At 37.3% G+C, this 24,442-nt stretch overlaps 1 protein-coding gene across 1 annotated transcript in view; it reads right to left on the reverse strand.

Annotated features, from left to right (window-relative positions):
* CACNA1D (calcium channel, voltage-dependent, L type, alpha 1D subunit) overlaps nucleotides 1-24,442 on the reverse strand; it is a 173,541-nt gene that overhangs the window by 22,524 nt on the left and 126,575 nt on the right. The window contains 9 exon segments of the mRNA XM_009864410.1: nucleotides 4,608-4,709; nucleotides 5,848-5,950; nucleotides 7,471-7,567; nucleotides 7,682-7,809; nucleotides 9,034-9,193; nucleotides 10,434-10,525; nucleotides 12,174-12,239; nucleotides 12,970-13,098; nucleotides 23,247-23,330. Coding sequence (XP_009862712.1) covers nucleotides 4,608-4,709; nucleotides 5,848-5,950; nucleotides 7,471-7,567; nucleotides 7,682-7,809; nucleotides 9,034-9,193; nucleotides 10,434-10,525; nucleotides 12,174-12,239; nucleotides 12,970-13,098; nucleotides 23,247-23,330 — 961 coding nt within the window.

Below are 24,442 nucleotides of genomic sequence, written 5' to 3' on the forward strand. Positions count from 1 at the left end.
AATTGCCTGGTTCACAGCCTCTTAAGAATGTAGGTGCCTGTTTTATGAGTCCTGTTAATAACTCAGCTGTGCATGTTTGATCTCTGGATGAGGAATGCTTGCCAGAAAACTAGGAACAGTTTTCTGTTCAAAAACATTGCTTTTGTTTTCACACACTTTTTTTCCCCCTGGGGTTACCTGGCATGAAGTTAGCTATCTCCCTTTCTGCTGTGTTGCTGTCTCTTGACTTATTTCAGTACCTGGGCACAGCTACTGGCAACACGGTTGCTAGTTGGCTACTGCCCAGCACAGAGGAGGGCTGGTGTGTTTTAGGCTTCCGAGCTCTCTCCACTGTCAGGACCCACCTCCCAATGGGCAGCAAGTTCCCGTCAGTCCAGTTTCCCTTGCTGGGACAGCTGGGTGCTTACCACATCTCAGGACCTGGGTTACTCTATCCAGCTGTGACTTGACTAAACATGGAAAATCTAATGGGCCCAGACACATTTGAACACATCTTTGTTGGAAATTATGGAATTATTTTTTTTTAGTTGTATGTCATTTGTGTTCTCCATATTTTAATTCTCTAAAGGAGGTTTAGGATAGACTTGAGGTTTTGGGGTTTTTTGTTTTGTGGTTGTTTTTTTACATATGATAATATTCTGTTAAACACATTTTTTTTCTAATTGTCAAGCAAATTCTCCAATCTATTGTCATATCCTGTAACATCATACATTAACAGTTGATTAAAACAGTTTCCTTATATCTTCATTTTATCAATAATACGTACCAATGTATCTAACTAATGACAGTGTCTCTAATAATATCTTTACCTGTAATTCAATATCTTTTGCTAATTTAAATTTAAATAACTTTCTTCTTTTTGTGACTTTCTTTCACATCAATAAAAAGGATGGGGAAATCCAATCTGTGTACAATACTGCTTTAAACTCATTTCTACCTCTGTGACAAAACTTGTCTCAAAACGAATTATCCACCATTGAAAACAAGCTTCTCTCATTATAATATTTAAAGTGGGCTGCATGCATGTGAGAAAGTACAACAGTAAGAATGTAGCAAGGATATATTCTCCAAGCATTTTATTTGTCTTTAACTGTACCAAAGCAAAAAATAATTGTAATTAATAGCTTTAAAATCTTGGCTGGGAGACCAGTCTGTTGCAGGAAATACATTAGCACACAGAGCCTGTTCTGCCAAACACTGACGTTCTCTTCAAAGGTCCAAGTGCCCCCAGCTCCACAGCTCACAAGTCCATGAGCCTACAGATTTGGTCTCAGCGGTAAAAAGCTTTTCAATTGACTCCACAAACCTAACTTCTAAACTTTTTATGAACATTTGCTTTGACGTTTATCTGTAATCTCCCTTGGCAACTGGGCGGGAGATTAATGGTGTTTTGTATGAGGAAGAGATCTCTTACAAAGCATCTAACCTAAACTTGCCTTCCTTAGTTCAGCTGAATGCATTGATCTGCAATGTAGCTTTGGTCAAACTCCTCAAAGCCTTTCCCCATCCTTTATACTATTTTGTTTCAAGTATTTGAACAGAATTTTTGATGAAGTGATATAGCAAATAGCTCCCAGAAAGAACAAGCAGACAGAAGTAACAGACTTGATATAACATATACTACTACGGGTTGCACTTAGAGCATGTCTCAAGTCAGGCTACGACATTGCACGACTACTGACTGTACCCGAGATTATAATAGCTGCAAAGTCTCAGTAGGCAGAAATGCAAGGCCCTTACTGAGCACTCTGGGCACGCATCAGCTTTTCTGTAAACGTGTAGCTGAATGCATTCATTACCAGTTCGCTGAACTGTCCATGCCGAGGTCAGTATGTACCAACATCGTGCGTGTGTACATCACAGGCACAGTCAGTTGTGCTGCAGACACGAGCACACAAGAACTGAAGCCTGGCCAAGGGGAGCCATCCTTGACGTTGTTTTTTTGAGTAACACACATATAGCCAGATATGGACAGGTATAGGGAGGCAGCTAAGCGTAACTGACCACAGAAGAGACAAATCTGTAAGTACAATTAGTGACAGCAAAAGGAACTGTTTCACTGGGAAGTTTTTGGAACAGGGCAAAAAGTATTAGGCAGGATTAAATGGGATTGAGGTAGAGACTGGGGAGTTTAGAGAATACAGGTGAATCTCTGAGTTGTATGTATTTCTCTTACTCTCTACTCTCCCAAGACTGTTACCTCATTCATGTGTTCAGGCATTTGACTGACATTCTGCGTTTTTGCAAAGCAGTTTAATTTTTCAGCACTGAAAATGTGTTGCTGTTAACAGTTTAATGAAATTATGGTTATGAGTTATTCAACCAGTACCAATAATTAAGTAATTGTTCATTTCAAATGCATCTATTTATAATTCAGGAAATAAATACTATACTGATTATTTTCATTCTGCTCTGCAAATAATCGTTCTGTTTGTGTTCTGGAGGCATGGCCATGAGCACACAAAGGATCTAGCCCTCAGTAATACCAGCAAAAGTAATACTGGAGAAGAACCTTTTAAAATAGACTGCTAAGTACTTTTAAGTGCAAGTCTTTTTAACACATTGAATTTTGACAATTTGTTGATTTACATTGAGAAGAATTTTCTGTCTCCCATCAGATTGTTATTATCAGCTGTCACTGGTGTTACTGTCACATACAATTGTCTATTAATATTAAGCTCCAATAGGAACTGATTTCTACTGTATCCCAAGCTATTTTACACTCCTATGGCACATGAATGTAAAATAGCCATATTCCTCTTTTTTTCTAGGTAGGTTACAATATTTTCAATTTTCAGGGAAGTCACAACAAGGTCCACAGAGAAACAAATCAAACTGAAATAATAAATTCATAATAAATGTCTTAAGGACTTCCCAACATGTTCTTATTTATAGTGGCTTGCAGAAGCCACGCTGTTTCCTGTCAGTTGAGCAGTGATGAGGTTTTCAGCCTGCTAGCTACACTGAAGAGCTACTGCATTTGCAGAATAAATATTAGCAATGAATTTTAGTATAGCTGAAAATAAATATACAGCTTATATTCAGCAATGAAAGGAAGCTGAAGTTAACAGTGAGTTACTATGTAAGATTAGTTCTAGGTATGCAATCTTTACAGATTCTCTGTCAGATTGATTTAGGCAGGCACAGCTCGCTATTCTGAAGCATGCTCCTCTATTTCAATTAAAAAATGTAGGGGAATAAAGTTGGCAAGAGGCAACACTAATTCCATGCCACCACCCTAAAACAGAATTGCTTCAGAATATTCGGAAAGACTCACAGTTGAAAGGAACAGAGGCTGCAGAAAAAGCTCAAGCACATAGTTACAACAAGAACAAAGCAATTCATCTATGCCATGCAAGCACTTCAGTGTAAGGCTAAAAATAACAAGAGTAGAACACAAAAAGTTGTTTTAAATGTGCAGTATCAGTTCCCCTTTGGATAGTCACATTGGCTAGATTTTTTTTTGCTTTCGTCCCCACTATGTTCTGGCAGTCACCACAGTGACAGCACCCAAGCCAACGCTGCTGCTGCTGCTGCCCGGGTGATGGCGCACAGGGTGCTGGGCATCCCCTGCGAGGCGGGCACCACCTTTGTGGAGGCATCAGCCTCCACCACCAGCACCCAGCCCTGCGGCCCTGAGCCTGATCAGCCTCGAAAGCTGCCACAAGGCTGTAAGAGTACAATAAACTACACGAAATCCCAGATGGTTACAATGGATCCAGGCACTGGCTGTCTGGATAAATAAACTCTGGGTGTGGGTGACAGTGTGACAGATCCTGCACCTTTAAAACTTGAAAAAGCGAGTAAAAACCAGTCATCTAAAAACCTACACTACAGCATATTAATAAAAATGTATATATTGAAGAAAAGGCTAAATATATATCAGAATATATATATTTAAGAAGAGAGATGTAACAAATACCTGACATGTCATTTTCCAGCACGTAGGAACAACTAATACACGTGCCTTGTAGTTCTCACAAACGTGTTGGTATCATTAGAATTTAGATAACTTTCTTCATGGGCCGTATTTGTATCTCAGTCACACTGGTTAAATCTGGACCATTTCCATTGTCTGTTGACTATGGAACTGCTCTGGTTTAAACTAGTGTAACTGAGGTAATTTAGCCTCCTGCTCCACTCACTTAGCAAGAAAATACTCTAAGCTAGCAATTAATGCTTTTTAGTTTTATCCCAGAAGTATTCAACATATACAAAGACATAAGCTATAATGTAGTGTACATTGTCAAGCTTAATTAGTACAAAACATGTTATTTTGCTCAATGCATTGAAATATAACTAAGTTTATTTTGTTGAATGATTCAAAATAGAATTTTAGGATTTAGCTCTAATAAGGTGTTCTTTTCAAGCAAGAAAACAGGCATAGCATTTTCCTCTTCTTGATCTAAGGAAGTTGTTTTATCAGTCCTATACGATTATCTAGTGTAATAGGATATAATTCTCTCGATATCTATTTTATTATTGTTTATTGTCCTTCAATGACATTATAATTGCAAAATTTAGTGATTTTATTTCTTTGGTTCCTAACAATCTAGAAAGACCAAAAGGCACAGAGAATAGCACATTGCAAAGGTTATCAGACTGACCGCCAGCTGGAGGAACAACTTGGTCAAGTAACTTCATGCTCGTTTTCTTCCATATTTTCTTTATAACTGCTCTAAGTTCTTCATTTGCTTGCTCTAGGTTACCTGTGGCAACGAAACAGAAAAACAGAATATGGCAATTAGGCTTCAATCAGCTGCAAGGAATGATCCTTTGGATATTTATTAGCCATATACAAATTAAGACAGTGATAAGGATGCCTTGTAGCAAGCCTAAGCTACAAGAAGTAGGAGATGAAAATACTACAAGAACTAAAGAGAAGAAAGGGTATAACCCAGTGAGGTACTAGGCTTTCAAATCACTCTGTGAAGTCCTGCAGAGGTCAACAGTCATTTACAGAATTTTACTCTACTCTGACACTGCTTAATAACCTGAACTGCTTAATAACCTAAATGGCACAGAAAGGGATGACTTGTGGGGCTGGACTAGATGATCTTTTGAGATCCCTTCCAAGCCCTAACATTCTGTGATTCTTTGCAAGTCACTTCTTTTGTGATCTGAAGTTGAGACTTTATTTGTTTAATCATAACAATTAACCAGCTGTACACGCTTGCAAGCTGAGGCAGCTGACCACCGAGCTTTTTCTCAGCGCTCACCTAAGCCACAGCAATGCCTCAAGGAGCTTAATCTCGTTAGTTTGTTACTGGCAGTGGAACTCATTCTGCTGAGAATGGCAGAAGACACAGAACACAGAGTAGAAAGGGGTGATAACATAAAGGAAAAATATATGAAAATACCAAGCAAAAATCTTTGAAACATACTACTACTTTTAAAACTTTTCCTTCTCCCATGTATGTGACAGAAAGCCATTAAGCCTACTCAGAACTGGCCTCAACCAATCTGGGGATGTTGCTTTCAAGGGTGCAAATCTGCATCCAGTTCAAAAGCAGGGAGGAAGGAGCATCTTGGTTGGACAGAAAGTGTAACTCATTCATTCCTTGCACTAGAACTTCTGTATGCCACTGCTACATGTTTTTATTTGATCAGGTAAAAGCATACAATAATTTCTGAGATTTCCTGGGCTTTTCCCTCACCATCTGTTTCTTTTTCTAGAAAATCTTTTCCAGCACCAGTGAATAGAACCCACAATCCAGAAGTAAAAAGAATCCAGGAAGACTAAGGCAGCCTTACTCACATCCAACAAAATGAATAAAATAAACTGTAATTTTTCCTTATTGTACCATTTGACCAGTGCAGTAAAGGCTTTACAGCTAAGAACCTTACCTTCTGTTTTTATCTTTAGAGCAGTCCTCACCAAAGCAAATAAAGTAGCATTGAACATGACGGTTCCATCACTGTTTAGTGGCATATTCATGGCTACTAACCTCTGTAAATGAGAAAAAGAAAACAAATTTTTCTGCAACTTTTTTTGGAAAAAACTCCTGTAATGTTAATTTTTGAAAAGCTGACACATTCAAAATTATACATGTCTTCAAAACAAGTTAAGTCTTCCATCCTATCTAGGTATTATAACCACCCAATATTACTTCTTTCTGATATTAATCAATCCATATTCATACAAAAGCTAAAACTATCCACTAGTTTTCATGGCTATTTATTGAGTTAATTTGCAAACAGTAAACCTACTGTCTGGCTATGGCTAGAAGTCACACGATACAAGTATTGAGCATAAATGCAGTTATTGAAGAGCATGCTCTCCAGTTGCAGTCATGTTCCCACATGTTGCTCCAGCCTCATGCTCCATAAGAACCAGGGCACCAGCTCTGTCCCATGTAAGCTGGTTCATTTCTCAGGTAACTCTCCAGTGATGCTGTGCATCTCTCATGCTATCTACACTAAATTAGTGTGAAAGGGGCTTTCCTCTTTGGATTAGTCCATCCCTGAACTACAGGGTTCCTCTTTCACAGTGCTATCACTGTGATCCTGTCTGTCTGGAAAACACTAGTTAAACTATTAAAATATTTTCCTAATCTCTGACTTTGACTTTCTTCTATTCTAGTTTAAATTACATAATTTATCATCACATACAGATATAGATTTGCTTTAAGTATGCCCTCTGGCATTCCATTTGAACCCAGCATTTTATACATCAACTTACCTATTTATAAAACAGATATAAACCAAATCCAAATGACAGTGCTCTTGTAACAATCCTTTAGTTAAAAGGCTTGATCTTATTCCTACTGAAATTGCTAAACCCACAATATCCATAGTTCTGTAGTCCTCAAGTAACATAATAATTATTCATCTCCTTTGTATTGCTTTTAACTTTTGTATTAAAATGCAATTGATCCTCATCTAAATTACACCTCGTGCTTGACATTCTACATCACTTTATATTCCCTTTAATTTTTTCTCGTCCACTGCTACATGCTGTATTGCACTTCAGCTTGGTTTATCATCTTGTAGTCCCCACCCTTCAGTCTCATTTCTATGCTTCATGGGCAGCAAACTTCTCACAAACACATCTTTAAAATACTGTATCAAAACTTCATTGTCAACTAAAGTAAGTTACCACCCTCTTGGCCTTGGGACTGAAAAGAAATCAGAAATGTCAGTGGGTCGAAGTAGTCTTCTATGTGACACTGGGTCACTAGAAATGCTGGGATGAGGTAGTGCATATACGTCACAAAAATACACTAATGATAAAATTTACAGACCAATCCCTTTCATTTTGATGTTCTGTGTAACTACTCAAGTGAGCACGCTAAGAGAAGACACTAATTTTAGTGGTTTTAGTTAAGCCTGAAAAAAACAGGAAAACTTGAGAGCAAGGGAGAGCTTGTGAACAGACACGATTACTATGCATACATGTCACATGGTGCAGAATTGAATATACGAATGAACTGTGAGAAAAACCCAGAAAGAAAATAGGTTAAAACCCACCTTGCAGGCCACTCGGTGAGGGCATAATTTGCCAAAACCAAGTGGTGGCTGAATGCGTCTCAGTAACGTAACCACATCAAGATGCTTTATCCTTCCCCTAGAATCAACATATATCAGTTACCAAATGCACATCCATTCCCAAAGAATATACTATGCTCTGCTTTTATTGTTTTTACCACTTAAATCTTATCAGAGAAATGATCTAACTTACTTTGCTTCAGGGTCATACTCTGACCATATCCTTTTGAACTCATCCAAATGATGGGGACCCAGAATAGACCAGTCACGTGTCAAATAATCAAAATTATCCATTATGACAGCAACAAAGAGGTTTATAATCTAAAACAGTAATCAAGAACAATCTGTCTTAATTATTTTGAAATTTAAATAAAAATTAAAATAACTTCATAAGGTAGCAGGTTAAGAATTCAAACAAATAAATTGATCTCCAATGACGACTTTTGGCAAATATCAAATATCACGGAAAATACTTGCTAACCATTTCACTGGCTAACTGGAACTCTATTGAGTAATGATATGACAAGAGTGTGATTCTCTCTGAGAGTACTTAGTCTGACACAAGCTGTAACATGGTTTTGGTTCTCTTCCTTGATTTGCCAGTTCCCACTACATCAAATTAACGAATGGATCCAATGCATGTATTACTGTAGATCTTGGGAAACAGCTTTTGTACTAACGGGATTCAATGTCATGACAATAAGACTTTTGCACATATTTTCTTAATACAGAAGATGACACAGAACAGCAGAACATTTATGTTTACATTAGTTCACAGAATTCTGTTCTACCACTCTGCTTTTGCAAGGAGCACAGTACTGTGAATAGAACAAATCAACCAGCTGAGACCAGACACTTGCAGTGAGGAAAAATATTATTCAAATATTATTTTACAGCAAATATGCCACAGATTAGGAAGAAAGGTTATTGTTCACATCTCTGGTGTTACAGTTTGAGCACACTTGCAGAGACACAAATCCAAATTCTGCGAAGTTTAAATAATATAAGGAAAATTAAGAGTAAGTCAAAGGAATTACAAATTCATTACTAATGAATATTTAATTATACTATTGGGAAATGCATGAAATAACAGGCAATAAAAAGACTGCTAGCTTAAAAAAGCACAATCAATCACTCCTGCATACATGTAGTCAGAAGAACACCTTGCACAGGAGAATTTAGAATCATAGAACAGTTTGGGTTGGAATGGACCTTTAAAGATCTTCTATCCCAAGCCCCTACCATAGGCAAGGACATCTTCAACTAGATCAGGTTGCTTGGAGCCACGTCCAACCTGACCTTGAACACTTCCAGGGATGGGGCATGTACCACCTCTCTGGACAACGTGATCCAGTGTTTCAGCACTATCCTTGTGAAAACCAGTACATAACACAGGATTTAGGACTGTATAGAAACATATAACCTTGCAAAAATATCTTAGATACAGGATTTTCAGCTGTTCTCTGAACCCACTACTCTTTTTATTTCAGAAAAAAGTCAAAATGCCAAAGCTTGTTGCTGTTAATAAGTCCAAGCCAGACTCACCAAAAATGCACAAAGCATGTAAAAACTGATAAAATAAATTATGGCAAAATTGCTTCCACACGTGTATTCCTCCCCTGGATTATAATCAGATTCTGGATCACAGCGTTTTCCAGGCAAACATGCCAGCATGATCTCCTGCCAGGCTTCTCCAGTTGCACACCTTTATAAAGTCACAAAGATAAATTAGGCATTATTTGATCAAAATGGATTAAAGATGTATTAATTTGTTTAGGTCTGACAAAATGCGTGGAGTCCTACAAGCACAAATGTGAAGACAGATTGTGAGCTTTTCAAAGCAGGAACTACAAAAATACAGAACTTGTTTCAGAAATAACAAGCACAGGTCTGACACTGCAGACACATAAGGTAGACTTGCATGTAAAAATCCGAACCTCAAACTGTAATTTATAAGTTAAATACTGCAGTGAAGCTGCTGTGTATAAATATGGTCTTTTTTAGGAAAACCTGTCCTAAAAGTTTATGGAGGTATCCATTTGTAACAGATGAATTGCCTTTTCCTCAGGATGGTTGAAGAAATGTTTGTCTCGAACTTCTACTATTGCATTTTTTTTCATAGTTTGTGCAAAGACATGATTACAAATACTTACAAGACCACTAAATATTTATGACAGCTGTGGTTGTGTTTATTGCCTAGTTTGAAAGTAAAAGCCTTTACATGCGAAAAGTGACTTAGATATCTCTGGGTAATTGGATTCAGATAAGGAACGACTGTCCAGTTTTGCCAGCTGGGTGATTAACAACGCAGAGGAGCTCCGTGGAGCTACAGAACCACAGGCAAGAGAGATTGTCACCTTCTACGTTGTTCCCTATCCTTGCTCCAGGACACTGAGGGTATCCTGGCAAAGCTCTCTAGCAATGGAGATTCCATCATCCTGCTCCATCAAGATGTAGATATCTTTGACATCAGAAAATTTTGCCTTTTGCTTATCTGATATTTCCCTTCCGCAAGTCACACCCTCTGCTCCTTGTCATCTCCTCAGCAAATGTACGAACAGTTTATTTCTTTGTCTTTGCAACAACCTTTCACTATTTCAACCTGCCACGCTAGCCATGTTTCTAAAGGTAACAGTAAGGGCACCTTTCCCAGCACCTGCACAGCGATGTCAGGGCTGACTAGGTTTGGGCTGTACCTGAACACAATCGCTCCACAAATGGGAACTTTCACAACAGCTGTAATGCAGGTAGGTCTGTATGGCCTTATCAGAACCCCGCTGTGCCAAGGGACACTCAGTACACAGCCACACAGAGTACGTGCTTGTTACGCTAAACTGCCGCTCACTTGCAGACAAATACGGACAAATCCATGGTACAAGAGCTACGGATATTTTTCATACATCAGTCAAACAGGATGCATTAAGTAAGAGTTAAGGTTTACTTGCCTGAAGAGAAGTAGCACAGCTTGGGGGAAAGTCTGAAAATTGTTGTTTCTGTTTATTTGATTGTTGTCCCTCATGGCCACTTTTCCAAATACCTACAACAAAACAGGATTTTGACTTTCGTCCTAGTGACCTGGACTATCAGAAGCTGTACACCTTGCAGTCTAAGCTTGCTTCAGTATGTATGAAAAACACTTTCACAAATACACTTTCTTTAAGTCTCTTTAGATTTTATCTGATATGTTGTAAATGCAGTAAATTTATCACATGCACAAGATAATTCCTTATAATTTATCTCTGGCATTAAGAAGCCATTATAATAGTAACATATATTCCTGTATTTCAGGTGTTAAACTAGCACCTTGAGTCCTTTATTAAAGGCCTACTGTGGTAAATATTGTACATGTAGTAAGAAATAATTGCTGTCCTGAAAACCTCAATTCTAAATACAGAAAAAGAGCTGCCAAGATGGAAACTAAAGCAGAGACTCTGAGTATCCGATCTAAGCCAGAGATGGCAGAGTTCAGTTCTTCAAAATTAAATTGCAATTCCTTGGCCGCAAGACCATTTTTTTTCCCCAATATAATACATTTATATCCTCTTATAGCACAGTGAAGGCTGTTACTTAATTTAGTGCAATTAACACCATTACGCTCTGTGCACATGCTGCTGGACTGCAAGGGCATTTAAGTTGCTTTTGGATAAATGATGAAGAAAAAAAGTCAGAAAGCAAAACCACTCTCTATAGCACAGGTCTTCTCATTTAATTGGAACCTCCTTTAGTGCTGATTTTAAGAACCTTACAACTTTGAGAACAGAAGAAAACATCTGTAATGTTTTATGGAACATAGAGCTACCCTAAAGCCTTATGGCAAGACAGCCCGTGTTACCAAGTGGGGAAAAAAAAATTTTTTAAAAAATATTTTTTAAAAAAGAGAAAACTGTAGCCCAAATTAAGGATTGTTAATAGGAACCTCAGCCACAGTGTGCATGGTCACTCAGCCACACTCTGGGCACTAGATGTCACATGTGGCACAGAGACTACCATGCAACTCAAGCCACACTCCCAGTGCCTTTACCTGCTGCTTTCCTGCAGTCTGCACAGTCCCCTTGCAAACAGCTCTCCATCCCAGCCTCCCACCAGAAATGGCCCCGCAGCGTGAATTTTAGGGACGGTTTCCTGACAGGTTTCTCCTGTCCAGCTGTCTCCACTTACTAAGACTGGAGAACCTGTTCTGACCTCACAGCACTGCCACCGGTGTGAGAAGAGGCACCCTCCATCCCCATAGCAAATTTTTACATTTTAAGTTACTCAAACCCTTTCCGTGCTTTCACGTCTTGTACATAATTCTGCTCTTGATTAACCATAGTCTCAGTTGTGCCTAAATCTTCAGCTAGATTCTTTTCCTAGTTCTATTATTTTCATACGGGAAAGACTTTAAAAAAAACCAGAAAAAGATGGAGTTCTAATGCCCGATTTCCTAAACAAGTCTACAGCACAAAAAAAGGCACTAATAGGAATAAGCTTCACAGTACATGGAAGAGGAATGGCTCCTTTCAGCAAACCAAGCTATTTTCTTGCACCTTTTTGGATTTTCTGACTATCAGACATTTTTACGTTACTTTGAAAGTTCTGCCTTATATATAGCACTACTACCAAAGGCATGATTCCATAAGCATCTTATCAAACAAGTCTCCAAGAAGCAAACAACATACTTGAATGCTAAAAAATCCTCTAATTACCTGCATTCCAATGACAGCATAGATGAAGAACAGCATCGCTATCAGAAGGGCAACATAAGGCAGAGCCTAGAAACAGAACAGGTGCATCGTCTCTTAATAATTTCACACTATAATTTCAATTTCCATTTACGAAAATACTTTATCTGCACAACATAGGCTTTTCCAAGGTTTTTCCTCCTATGCAAATGCTTAAAATGTAACTATCTGTCACTCTTAGTATTCTGCTACACACAATGAATACATATATATATATTTTAAATTATTTCTGCCAGCAATCCAAGGGGAATAATCATCTTGAGCATGTTTTAATTTTATTTTTGTTACTGATTCTGACAACACTGAGATACTTCCATCTATACAGTTACAGAGTTTCATTAACTTCACATTCATCAGAGTTTCCAGGAACAAGGACTGAAATATCTGTTACATTTATAAAATCAATATTACCTATTTTAAAAAAAAGGATTAAATTCCTCTTTTGTAGGCACCTAATAAAATGTGTAGAAGTATGAGACCTGTGTGTGTCAAACGTATCCTAGCTCTTTTAGACAGATATACCAAATACTTTGTAAAAAGTACCATAGAAATCTCACGGTAAAAGCTACTATTAAACAACAAAGTGACCCTTGGACTCATTGAACTAGTGAAGTTTCTTTTGGCATTAGTAAGCAAATATATTTAAATATGTCATTACTGACAGCATGAATTTCAAAAGAAATACTTTTTGCACTCTATAGGTTATTGCTTTGTAAGATTTGGTGTATAAATAAAGCAAATATAAATAAATTTTTCTAACCTGAAATGACTTAATAAATGTCCACAGTAACGTTCTGATTCCTTCTCCTCTGCTAAGCAGCTTCACCAACCTCATCACCCGGAAGAGCCGGAAAAAAGTGATGGAGATTCTAGCGCTGTCTTCAGAGTTCTGAAGAGCATCATGAAGAAGTCAAACCAAATACAAACTCAAACATGCAACACTTCCAGAAAAACAACAGCAAATGCAAAGGTGGACGAGGTAAGATTTGAAAATGTATCTTGAGGGCCTTTTCACCTTGATAAGCATGATATGAAAAGGAAAAATTACATGCTAAAACACAGGACCTGTAGAAATGCTTCACACATCACATGCATTTCCAAGTTTTCTGGTTTGTTAATAAGGATCATATTGGGTTGTTTGTAGTAGACTTCAATAGTACATTGACAATGGATGCAAACCACTGCATAACACCTTGGTAGTAAGACAGTTATGAAAGATACAGAAAAAAATTGGTGGAAAAAAGACATGGTAAAAAGAATAAACTCAAGTAGAGGTAAAACCACTGGGGTCAGTTTATTAATCTTACCCCAGACTCATCAGTTGTGACTGTTTCAGTTGGCTTTGGCTTTAAGAAATTAAGAACATTAAATATTAAAATCAAAGAAAAGATCAAAAAAAAATCAGCTTAACCATAAACAGAAGGAAGGACATTTTTCTTTCTAAATTAACATCTTTCAACTCAATATACTTCCTGAGCAAAACATTAATATCCTTACTAAAACCTTCCCTTTAGCATTTCACTGACTCATACGAAAACATTGTTAGCTGACTCATACTAAAATCCAACAGTATAAAACATGTTTAACAGACTCAATGGAAAGTAAATGCAAAATAAAATATCTGCTCCTATGTAAGCCAAACAAAATTAGCCACTGACTTCCACATGTATGAAACAGTAGCAGTAAGGAAGTAAAAAAAGCTTTGTTATCAAACCAGTCTTTCAAGTTCCCTTTCCTACTGTGCTCTTTTTAAAGACGAATTACTCCATCACTGGAGTCCAACCGCATTCAGGAAATTGTATTTTTTATCACATCAGGAGCTCCCTTAAAGCAGAGTAATTAATTTAAGTCCGTGATGAGCACTGGGGTTTGCAGTGCTTAACAAGGACAGACTTTCGCTCTGCCAAAATGACAAACTTTTTTAGCGCAACGATAAGAAGGCAAACCCACCCACAGAGGTGCAAATGAGAAGACAATTCTTGTGCTCTCTCATCATCTAGAAAGTACTCCTATACGTTAGCTGAGGTAACACGGAGAAAGGGCTTCAGGATTTGACTGACCCTTTTGGTAAAATCCCTCAGGAGCTACAGGTGAGAGGCACACACCAACTTCTCGTTCAAAGAGCCAAACTCTATGTCCTGCGAAGAAGAAACTCGCTTCTCTCCTTATAATGTTGCTGTCTTTGGAGAAAGTGTCTCGATCTCTAAGGTCCCTTCCAGCCTAGGCCATTCGATGATTCTACGATACCCTAAATGGTCAGACCCTTAGCAAAGCGGCCAGCAAAGCTTAAACGACCAACTGCCTATGCTTGCCCTGACACATTCACAGCAGCTTCTCCCAGAAGTTTGTGGAATCTTTAAAAGCATTCATAGCACTAGAATAAACGGTATTCTGCATGTTAGACCCAAGTGATGGGTATTAGTCTTTTGCCTAAAATATCGTCCTTTTAAAGGGGCACCTTTCAACAATCATTGTCACATATAGTGGCAATAAGCACGATGCCTCCTCAGTGCTGCTTCCAGCACATTACGGATGCATCAGCCGCACTGTCGATGCCATGTTTCACCAGGCAAAATCTCTAGCATTGCTGTTACCCAAGAAAAAACTCTGGGAGAAAGAAGGGAAAACAGAGGAGCCAATTCTGCTGAAAATACTGGCAGTATATTACACAAACATACTATAGTAAAAAAACAAGAATAGGTGGTACCTCATTAAAGTGAGATCATAAGCGGTATTTATTAAAGTACTAATAGTTTTGTCTTTATTATTTGCAAACCATTTATAACATAAAGGTATCACCAGGAGAAAACAAGGTAAAAAAACCCTGTCTGTTCAACTATGTGTGATCTACATATGTGTACATCACTGCCCTGCCAGGATATCAGTATTTTCTGAAACACAGTTTTAAAACTGCTTAAGGGATCATTACTGAATTAATGCATTAATATTAACCAAAACCCAGATCTCCTCATTAGACTTCAGATAGCAGAGTATTTGTAAAATCAGCTGTAACATCTAAGCTTTGTAAGCATTTACATAAAATACATGAAAATATGCTGCCAATAGAAGTCAGTTGCTGCATTATGAAATTCCTGTATATTTAAACAATTTGAAATAAAACCATAAAAATATAGATTAAGAACTTCATAATCACAAACATCATAAAGGACAAAATACCACAAAACATGGAAATAATCTTGCAAAGCTGTCTACCTGCATCAATCACAAGGCTGTACTCATGTACCCAGACCCACATTGCTATTGACTTTTTGATACAGAAAAAAAATCTTTTTTATCTGAAAACTTAAAGAAAAGGGTTTCATTACACCTTCTGCAGATGAAGCCTAAAATTTCATATTAATCTCTGGTGATGGACTCATGCTGAGCTTGATATTCTCTTAACCAGCGAGCAAATGTCTCAATTAGCATTCAATATTTTGTAGCATGAAAAAAACCTAAGTATTTGGCAGATACGAAACAGATCAAATTACAGTATCATCACAAACTGATGCTTAAAAAAATTAAGTAAAATACTGGGTTTCCCATTGGGAAGGTTTTCCTGCTAGCTTTTGTAGGAGAAGGATTGGGCCTCAAATAAACTAGGAACCATGTTAGAAGAGCAATATGTGGTGGGATGGATAAGAACACAAAAAAGATACTTTAGTCCCACAGACTTTTATTTCGTTGCTTTCCAAAAGAAAAAATAATGAGCAGCATGTATTAAGATATGGTTATAAAAAAAACTCACAAAAGGAAAAGCCAGTAAACACCCATCTTTTTTTACACGTAACTATCTTAATAATTACTTAATCCTCACTTTTGTAAATGCTGCCCATTATTGGCCAAGTGGTTTGAGTATTGAAGTTTTAAAGTGAGTGTATCTGATGATTTTTTACCCTTTCTGGCATTGCCCTCTGATAATAACTGCAGCTTGATTTATATTATTAATACTAATTATCACGAAGTTAATATATCACAAAGAAAATGTTATTCTTATTTATTTGCAAAGGAAATACTCATCTAAGAGACAAAGTTAGTTAACGTTTAAGTGTGTCCATCCAGCATGAAGTAACATTAAGGTCTGGGAAACTAAGATTAAGATAACACAATCTTCAGTAACAATGACAGACTGACAATAACAGAGAACGTCTGCATCCTACAGATAAGGAAAAAACATATACTACCCATACACATAATATTATTTGAAACTTCAGTAATATTATTTGACATGTACACACATAAGGAGGAGGCACATTATGTATATGCAGGGAAAGGATTAGAATAGACTTGAGACTACGTGGGGGGGCAGGTTGAGCAGCACGTGTCGCTTGGAATGATGGTTGCTGACAAGAACAAAAATAAAAGTATTTCCTGCAGTCAGGCAGTGTACTGCCAACCTTTTTTTTCTCCTCTTCTTCCACACTACTTGTGTCCCAAACACTTTGTGACTGGCTGGTCATTATCACAACTTTTTTTTCTGCTGTAGGACTATGATTCCTAAGACGACAGATGTTTTTCTGGGATCACTGCTGGAAGTCTGGTGATGGGTGCAGCTGGAATAAGTGACCAGCTTCTGGGTTTGCTGCCTGGATAACAGATGTGCTGCAAGGAGGGACATGAGGACAGAGACTGGCTCAATTATCCTACCTCTTCTGTCAGCTGTGTGCCAGCTACACGGAGAGCCTCATTCAGCAAAGCACTTCACAAACATGTAAATTTTCTGTGCCAATTTGTAAGTACTTAAATAGGCAGTAATGTATAATTTTTCTGTTCTTCTTAACCAAAGTTCAACACAGCAGCTTTCTTCCCCAAACAAAACTCAACCCTCCAAAAAAATTAAGCAATGATCTATCTAAAATTCTGATTCAGTGATTATAATGTTTGCAATCTGCTACCAATTTTGGTCAAGTATTTATTGCTGCTTCCAAAAAATGTAGCACATTTCTTTATATGGTAACTCCTCATTACACTCTTCTTACTTTCACAGGGTCTTGAAATAAACATCCTAACTGGAAAAAGCTTCAATGTCAAAACTGTCAACAGTGTGAAACAGACTGCATCATGCACTGGAAGCAAACTGTAGCTCTGTCTTTAAGAAAAAATAAACATGGTGAAAACCAGTGGATGTTTGTATATGGTGTTGGTCAAAAGCTTCTTTTTTTACAGAATGTGCCAAAGGGCACGAGAGTATGCCAGAACAAATGAACAGATAACGGTGATGTGACCATGATTACAAATATAGAAGGAAACACCTGAACGACAAATACATATAATGACAATAACATGTATAGGAAAGCACTGAGGTTGCCAAAATACCTTCTGAAATGTGTAGTGTATGTGTGTCTGTATGCATGTATAAATATATAGAGACAATTTGTTAATTATTAGAATGTGCTAGTACTTTTCTTCACAGTCTTATCAGTGCTCTCTATATTCTCTGTCCAACATGAACCAAATGCCCACATACAGAATTTAGCAAAAATTTTGAATCCATGTGAAGAACTGCAGAGTAGATTAAAAAACATATCTTTTCCCTCATAAAAGATATATTTAAAACTCTCGGTTCATTACTAACACTTTGATAACATGGGGCATTATAATGATATCTAAGAGATATTCAGTTCTGCAATAAAGTAAATAAATTATTAGGATTAACTCCTTCAAGAAAGCAGCTCAGAAGTTTACTTCTATTTCCAAATTAAATATTGCCACACAAATAGATTTCATATTGCAGTAAGACACCATACTAACAAAAGCAAAGTCATATGATAAGGTATTTTTCTTCCCTAATCTTCAGCCTGAAGAAATACATTTACAAAAGTGTAAAGATGCATTAACAGTATTCAAAAATATCCATTACTAGCAACAAAACGTAAGTTCTAACATATGCATGAAGTGGGATTCAAACTGAACTGCAGTGCTTTTGTTCAAAACTGGAATCTAGAATTTCTTTCAGGAGGTAGATATGAGGTTTTTACTCCATGCCTCCACACTAGCAAGATCAGCTCTGTCACCAGTTACTGGGTGAGTGGGCAACTCTAAAAATAAGCACCAGTCCTCCCAGTACACACTGCACCAGCAGTCTAACAGCTGAAAAGACTGTTACGGGAGGAAGGTTATCAATGATGTTCCTTTAAGCTCATTTCGGCAAAGAACTTGAATCTTCCTTCAAGTATAAAATTAGTCCCATGGGGACTGCATTAAACATTTGCACAAAAGAGGAAGAAAGTGAACTCTCTGTTATTTTCTTGACATTTTGGCAGCACATGACTGGGAAAAGAAACTTAAATTAAAAATGTGAATTCAACTCTTTGCAACTACTACTGTAGCAATGTGATCATGCCTTGGAGTCATCCAGTGCTGGTCATCCAAATGGTTTCTGACCTCATAAATAAGATAATCCCTACACAGGCCAGAAGTAAACTTTTCTGTTATTTCAATTTAAGAACTTCCTAATTTATTCATAATTTATTTCCAATTTATTTATTCCTCATTGTCTTAAGTTATATATGTCCATCTCCCAGAATAGACTAACCACATTTTGTGTCTCAAAATCGTTACTCTGCTTTTTTTAACTGAACAGGAACCATTTCTATGACCACACAACATCTTGTGTGTCATGTGAAACTTTTTGAAAACAAGAGGTCACAAAACTCAAAAGTAATTAAATAGGTTTTAGTAGTGGGTTTAATTTTTTATTGCTATACCATGTATATATTAACTTATATATACTTGCCTCTACAAATTTCTAAAAATAAAATGAACATGAAAACCAATTAGGTTCATAGAAGAATAAATGATCAAAGGAAAGGATATTAAATCACAGACAAAATTAGAAAAAGCAATAATAGAAAATAGTGTATTGCCAAAAATAATATGTTGCTCTGAGATAGTTCATTTCTGGAGTTGGTCACTGATACAGTCCTCGAAGATGCTGCTGAGCAGTCCTTCAGATTGCTGAACACAGTAAACCCCCGATTTCCACGGGCATCAAAAATATTCAAAACACATTTTCAGGATTATATGTGAATGTGAGGTTACCAGATCAGAAGAATCAGCCTCAGGGCACCATATACATTGTTACAGAATGTTAAAAAAAAATAAGAAAAAGAACAACAAAATAAGATGACATTTAATTTCCACAATTTAATACTGAAATCAGGATGATATATAACTTGATAAGTTTCTTGAAAAAAATGGGTCAGATCCAAACATATTATATACTGGAGAAACTCGCCGGCCTTTGGAATTAGTCTAAATGTACAGCTAGACTATTAGAATGATGCTGAGTTGTTTCCACAGCATGAGGTAATTATATATGCAAACCTTTAAGAATCTTTAGTTCATTTTGAGGATGTTACTTTAGTTATTTCACAGTCTTTCAAGGCTTCTCTTGCACTGATCAATTACGATGGCTGCACTCATGCAGTTACAATTGCAACGAGATCTGATTTTACATTAGCTCTAGCAATTTACAGTGTTTCAGATCACCCCTCAAAGAAGGCTGAGCTTCCTCAGTTTAAGAAGTTTCTACAGTGGGAATTTCCACAGATGCCATTTCAATTGTGCTTGAAATCCCATTAAAAGCAAAGTGCTGTTAGCCTCTTAGCAGAGCTGTAGATTTCCCAGGACCACTGTCAGTGTAAGATAAAAAGTACAGGCAGAATGGCACAATTCAGAATGCCAAAAAAATATTAAGAAAAAGATTCTGAAATATAGAATTTGGACCACAGAATTTTACATAAAACTACTGAAGTAGGAATAATTTAGTAGAATCAAAACAATAAAAGTAATAAAAGCCTCCGAAATCTCCCTGGCCACTCTGCGGTATTCACTGTTTCATGTTGAAAATGGGAAAACAAGCCCAGAAATATACTGAAACTGTAATACATGAATGACTTGCACAAACAGAGCACAAAAAAGGGGAAAAGACCAGAAACAGAGAAAGAAGACTTAGTACACAAACAGTCTGCTGTGCAGTACTAGAAGACATCAAAGATGAGTATTCTTCCTCTAGTGAGTATAGCACAAAAATCTAAGAAATGGCAATGCTACATCTCGACTGTGGCGTGCGCTTTTCCTGAAGGTCACTACTTGACCTCCAGAATATTTTCAAGATGACGGTATGAATTACTAAAATGACAAAAAAAATCACAGCTCAGCAGTGATCAGTACAAGTAATGCTGTCAACGTAACACTGTCATTGAGGAAAACTATTCTAAATAATGGACTTTTTACACTCCTTGGGTATTATGCACATCTACAGCAGCACTACTGTGAATGGAGTTAGTGGGTAAATTGTAAACACTTGTGCTAAAAGCCTAATTCCTAACTTTTCCAGGGGAAAAAAAAAACAAACAGAAAAATCCCAAACAAAAACAATCAAACAAACAAAACCCCAACCTCAACACAAATTAGAAGCAGCTTTTAAAAAATCTGCTCGATGAACTGTAAATATACTTTGAGAAATGTCTCAGTGGGACAAAGCAGTTCTTCCCTTGTCAGCTCAGGTTCCTCCAGTTCACAGATCGAAAGATCCATCGCTTGCTGCGAACTGAGCAAAATCAATCTGAAATCTAAGGGTGAGGCTAAGGTCCTTCTGTCTCCACAGTATCACATCACTCCTCCATTATCCTTTCCTGTAATAGACTTAGAAAATTCTCATGTTTTTCATAAGATCAGGAAGGAATTTTAAGGTGGATCAGCCTTAGAATTATTTTGATTGTGATTTCTCTTTGAGATGGCAGTGCAGAATTTGCAACTTCACAAAAAAAAATTCAAAGTCTTTAATGAGGGCTAAGAGGCTCTGCGTATGCTTGAAGATATTCTGCCCTACCATGGTCTGCACTTTTCCTAATACTTTGGGCTCAGAACCTCATGCAGACAACTGTGAAGTCCTCAAGGTGTTACGGAAGCAGAGCTGACATCTGTGGAGGTAAGAAGGGCTGTGGGCAAAGGCTGCTTAAGCTCACACAGATGCCAAAAGTATCAAACCATGGTTTCAAGCAAGACCAGCCTGACAAACCCAAGCTTCTAGTAGGCAGTCTGCTGATGTGAACAACGCACTGAAAGCCGAAAACTGTCTTCCAGACAGATCTTATTTGAGAATTATGCATTTTCTTTTTCACTTTTCCTCGTACTGTAACGCCTGGAACAGATCACAGGTTTTTCAAATACAATTTCTATTCCTTCTTCCCAGGTAACTTTGTTATCATTGTATTCGCAGTTCCAAAATGAAGGTACTGTCTAAGTGGAGTAAAGGGTATCATTTCTGCTACCGACTGGAGGAACGTGGTCCTACGAACTGGGTTCCTGACATAAACTACTCTGGAAAATATATTTTAAGAGTGTTTTTTTCTCTGAAAAACTGTTTCAATTAAATAGTAACGACAGCCACAGGATGGATTTGCTCCCCAAATTGTGACAAAGATATTACAACTTATATATTCACCACTGAAGAGTATTTATTAAAATTCAGAAGTACTTGGAAAGATGGTGCATATTAAATATAAAGAAGCCATTTGGGTAAGTAAGAAAATCCACTGAGAGAAAGAAAAAAAACTTTCTAGCAAGTAGTTTACTAAAACAAATTTAAGAAAAAAGGAACGTAATTGGCCATCTCATAAACTGTGACTGCTGTAGAAAAACATGCAAGCTAAGTATCTTCAAAGAATACTAAACAACTATTTTTATCTACAGCTTTCTCCGAGCAGCTTGTTCCTTGATACAGGGAAAACATCTGAATGTCTGGGATCTGCTACATGTTGGGCACTTTTGGATGACTTAGTTCTCAGAAGGATGAGCAGGTAAGACACCCAGCGGGTGCAATGCTGACTGAGCTACTGGGCTCTCTCAGCACTCTCCGCACCTGGGCTGGATTCAAGTCTCACTTTCTTCAGCCTTCTTTACTGAGGTCTCAAAACCAGCAAATCAGATAGAAAGCAGGCAAAAATCAGTATTTCCCTGTTTTATTCTTGGAAAGGGATCTTTCTCTTGTCCAAACACCTAAATCTGTAATGGTCATCAGTCAAAGTTTTGGTAACAAGACAGAGTTTTCCAAGTACTTTAAGAGCAATTCAAATTTCAAAACATTTACTGCAGGATGGGAAAAGCAAAAGGAACGGGGAAAAAAAACCATTGTATTTTTCACACCATGGAAAAGTCTTACTTTCTTTATGTACCCTTCTTCTGCTACCTCATGAGATATGAACACTAATATCACTCCAAAACCACCAGAAAAAAAAAAAAATTGATAAACTGAGCCACTGAAGCAACTTACAGACTCTAGATTTATCTTGGTCAGACAATCTACAGTAATCACTGGGCATCAAGTAAAGTAGTAGCAGAGGCTTAGTTACCTTGTTTATACATGTTTTAAATATTTTCTGTACATATATAAACATAATTTTTGCTGTGCCACTACACTGTGTGCATGCACAACTAGATGGGTATATAGATTTAAAGTAACGGTTTGTACAAACAACTATATCAATGTTTTGGTCTTTGTTTTTTCAGAGTAAAGCATACTTTTCTAAAATATAATTTTGGGGGATAAAGATGACATTTTCTGTATTTCTTGATGACAGCAATTACTTTTTAGTGCATGAACAGTTGCTACTTACATTAACTTCTGTTATAGCAATATCAACGACGCTACCAACAACAATTAAGGCATCAAAAGTGTTCCATGCATCAGTGAAATAGTGCTGTTAGGACAAGCATTCAGCAGAAAGAGAGCAAGAGAGAAACACAAACAGAAAAAAGAGAAGAAAAGGACAGTGTTATAACACAGAAACACTCTAGGATTCTCTGATGTACCACTATACAATCTAATCTTTCCCTTTCATAGCTAAAAAAAAATTGGTAGAAGAAAAAGGCTATTTATTTCCCATATCAACTTAATTGACCCATAACTGGTCTGTACTCAAACTTTAGAAACATCAGATCAAAATCTGTGACTTGTCCAGATGATGGAAATAGTGGGGAGACAGAGAAAGAGAAGTAGGGACTGGGGAAAGTAAGCTGGGGTATACTCACATCAGCTTCACTGAGAACGACGTCTACTATGCTGCCAATAACGATGAGGGAGTCAAACGTATTCCAGGCATCACTAAAATAGCCCTGAACAGAGCAGGCAGGGTGCAAACGTTTGTGATTACACATGAAATGTCAAATATTTGCATACTTCTGTTTAGTTTTGCATAAACAGAAATTAGTTAAACAGAACCTGTGGTCTAATGAGAAAACAAAACAAAACAAACAATATTGCCTACTGAAGGAAAAGCAACATGTATGTGCATGTGTGTATATATATACTTTATATATATACATGTACAGACACACACACGTGGACGGACACACGCACACACGCACAGGGTACACATGCATAAAACACCATCGTCTAAGCACTATGTTGGCAAACAAGCCATCCCAGACTGATTTTGGACTTCTAGCACGGCTGAAAAATTCTAACATATATACCCTAACAAGCACAACAAAATCTCTTTAACAATATTTCTACAAGACCAAGTCAATCAAAATCTCCTTAATATTAAAGACTTTAAGATAGTCCTATCTAAGTGACTGGTAAAAATATTCAAAGGGTCAAAGCTCATCACCGGTTAATCATGCACACTTATTAACATGGAACTGTGTGTAAATATTAGTGAACTGACTTAATCCTCTATTCATAAACTAGGTTTAAACTGCTACATTTGCAGTCAGGCCCTGATTCTCCAACTTGAACAATTTCTTAATGCCTTTAATGTAGCCAGTTCAATGCCTGAAAATTCCTTTTCATAAATAGCTTAGTAACCCTTTTGACATTTTACAGCTTCAAATAATATTCCCTGTGTGCATGTATGCTACTGGCACACTGCTGCAACTGGTTATAAAGCACATCATGCAGTTAGCTGTCTACTGGCATCAAAACCGCATGTTTGAGCAAAAAGGTATTTCAGAAGAAACCTTGAGGCAGGTTCCAGGATCAATCTGTCACTGGGAACAAATCAAAATGCATTACCCTGTTGAAGGCAACTCTATGGAGACAAGGTTTTCCACAATACGTGGATTTTTGCCTAGTTATTTCAGAAGTTTAGAACTGCAAAAATTACTGAACTCGCCCTTTTTTTCATTCAGATATATTCAGTTCTCAGCCAACCATGGCTAAGGAATATGCACTACATGACACAGGCTGAAACATACATTTTGTACACATATATTCTGCTTTCCTG

This window comes from Apaloderma vittatum, unplaced genomic scaffold (genome assembly GCF_000703405.1).
Source record: "Apaloderma vittatum isolate BGI_N311 unplaced genomic scaffold, ASM70340v1 scaffold4652, whole genome shotgun sequence".
NCBI lineage: Eukaryota > Metazoa > Chordata > Aves > Trogoniformes > Trogonidae > Apaloderma > Apaloderma vittatum.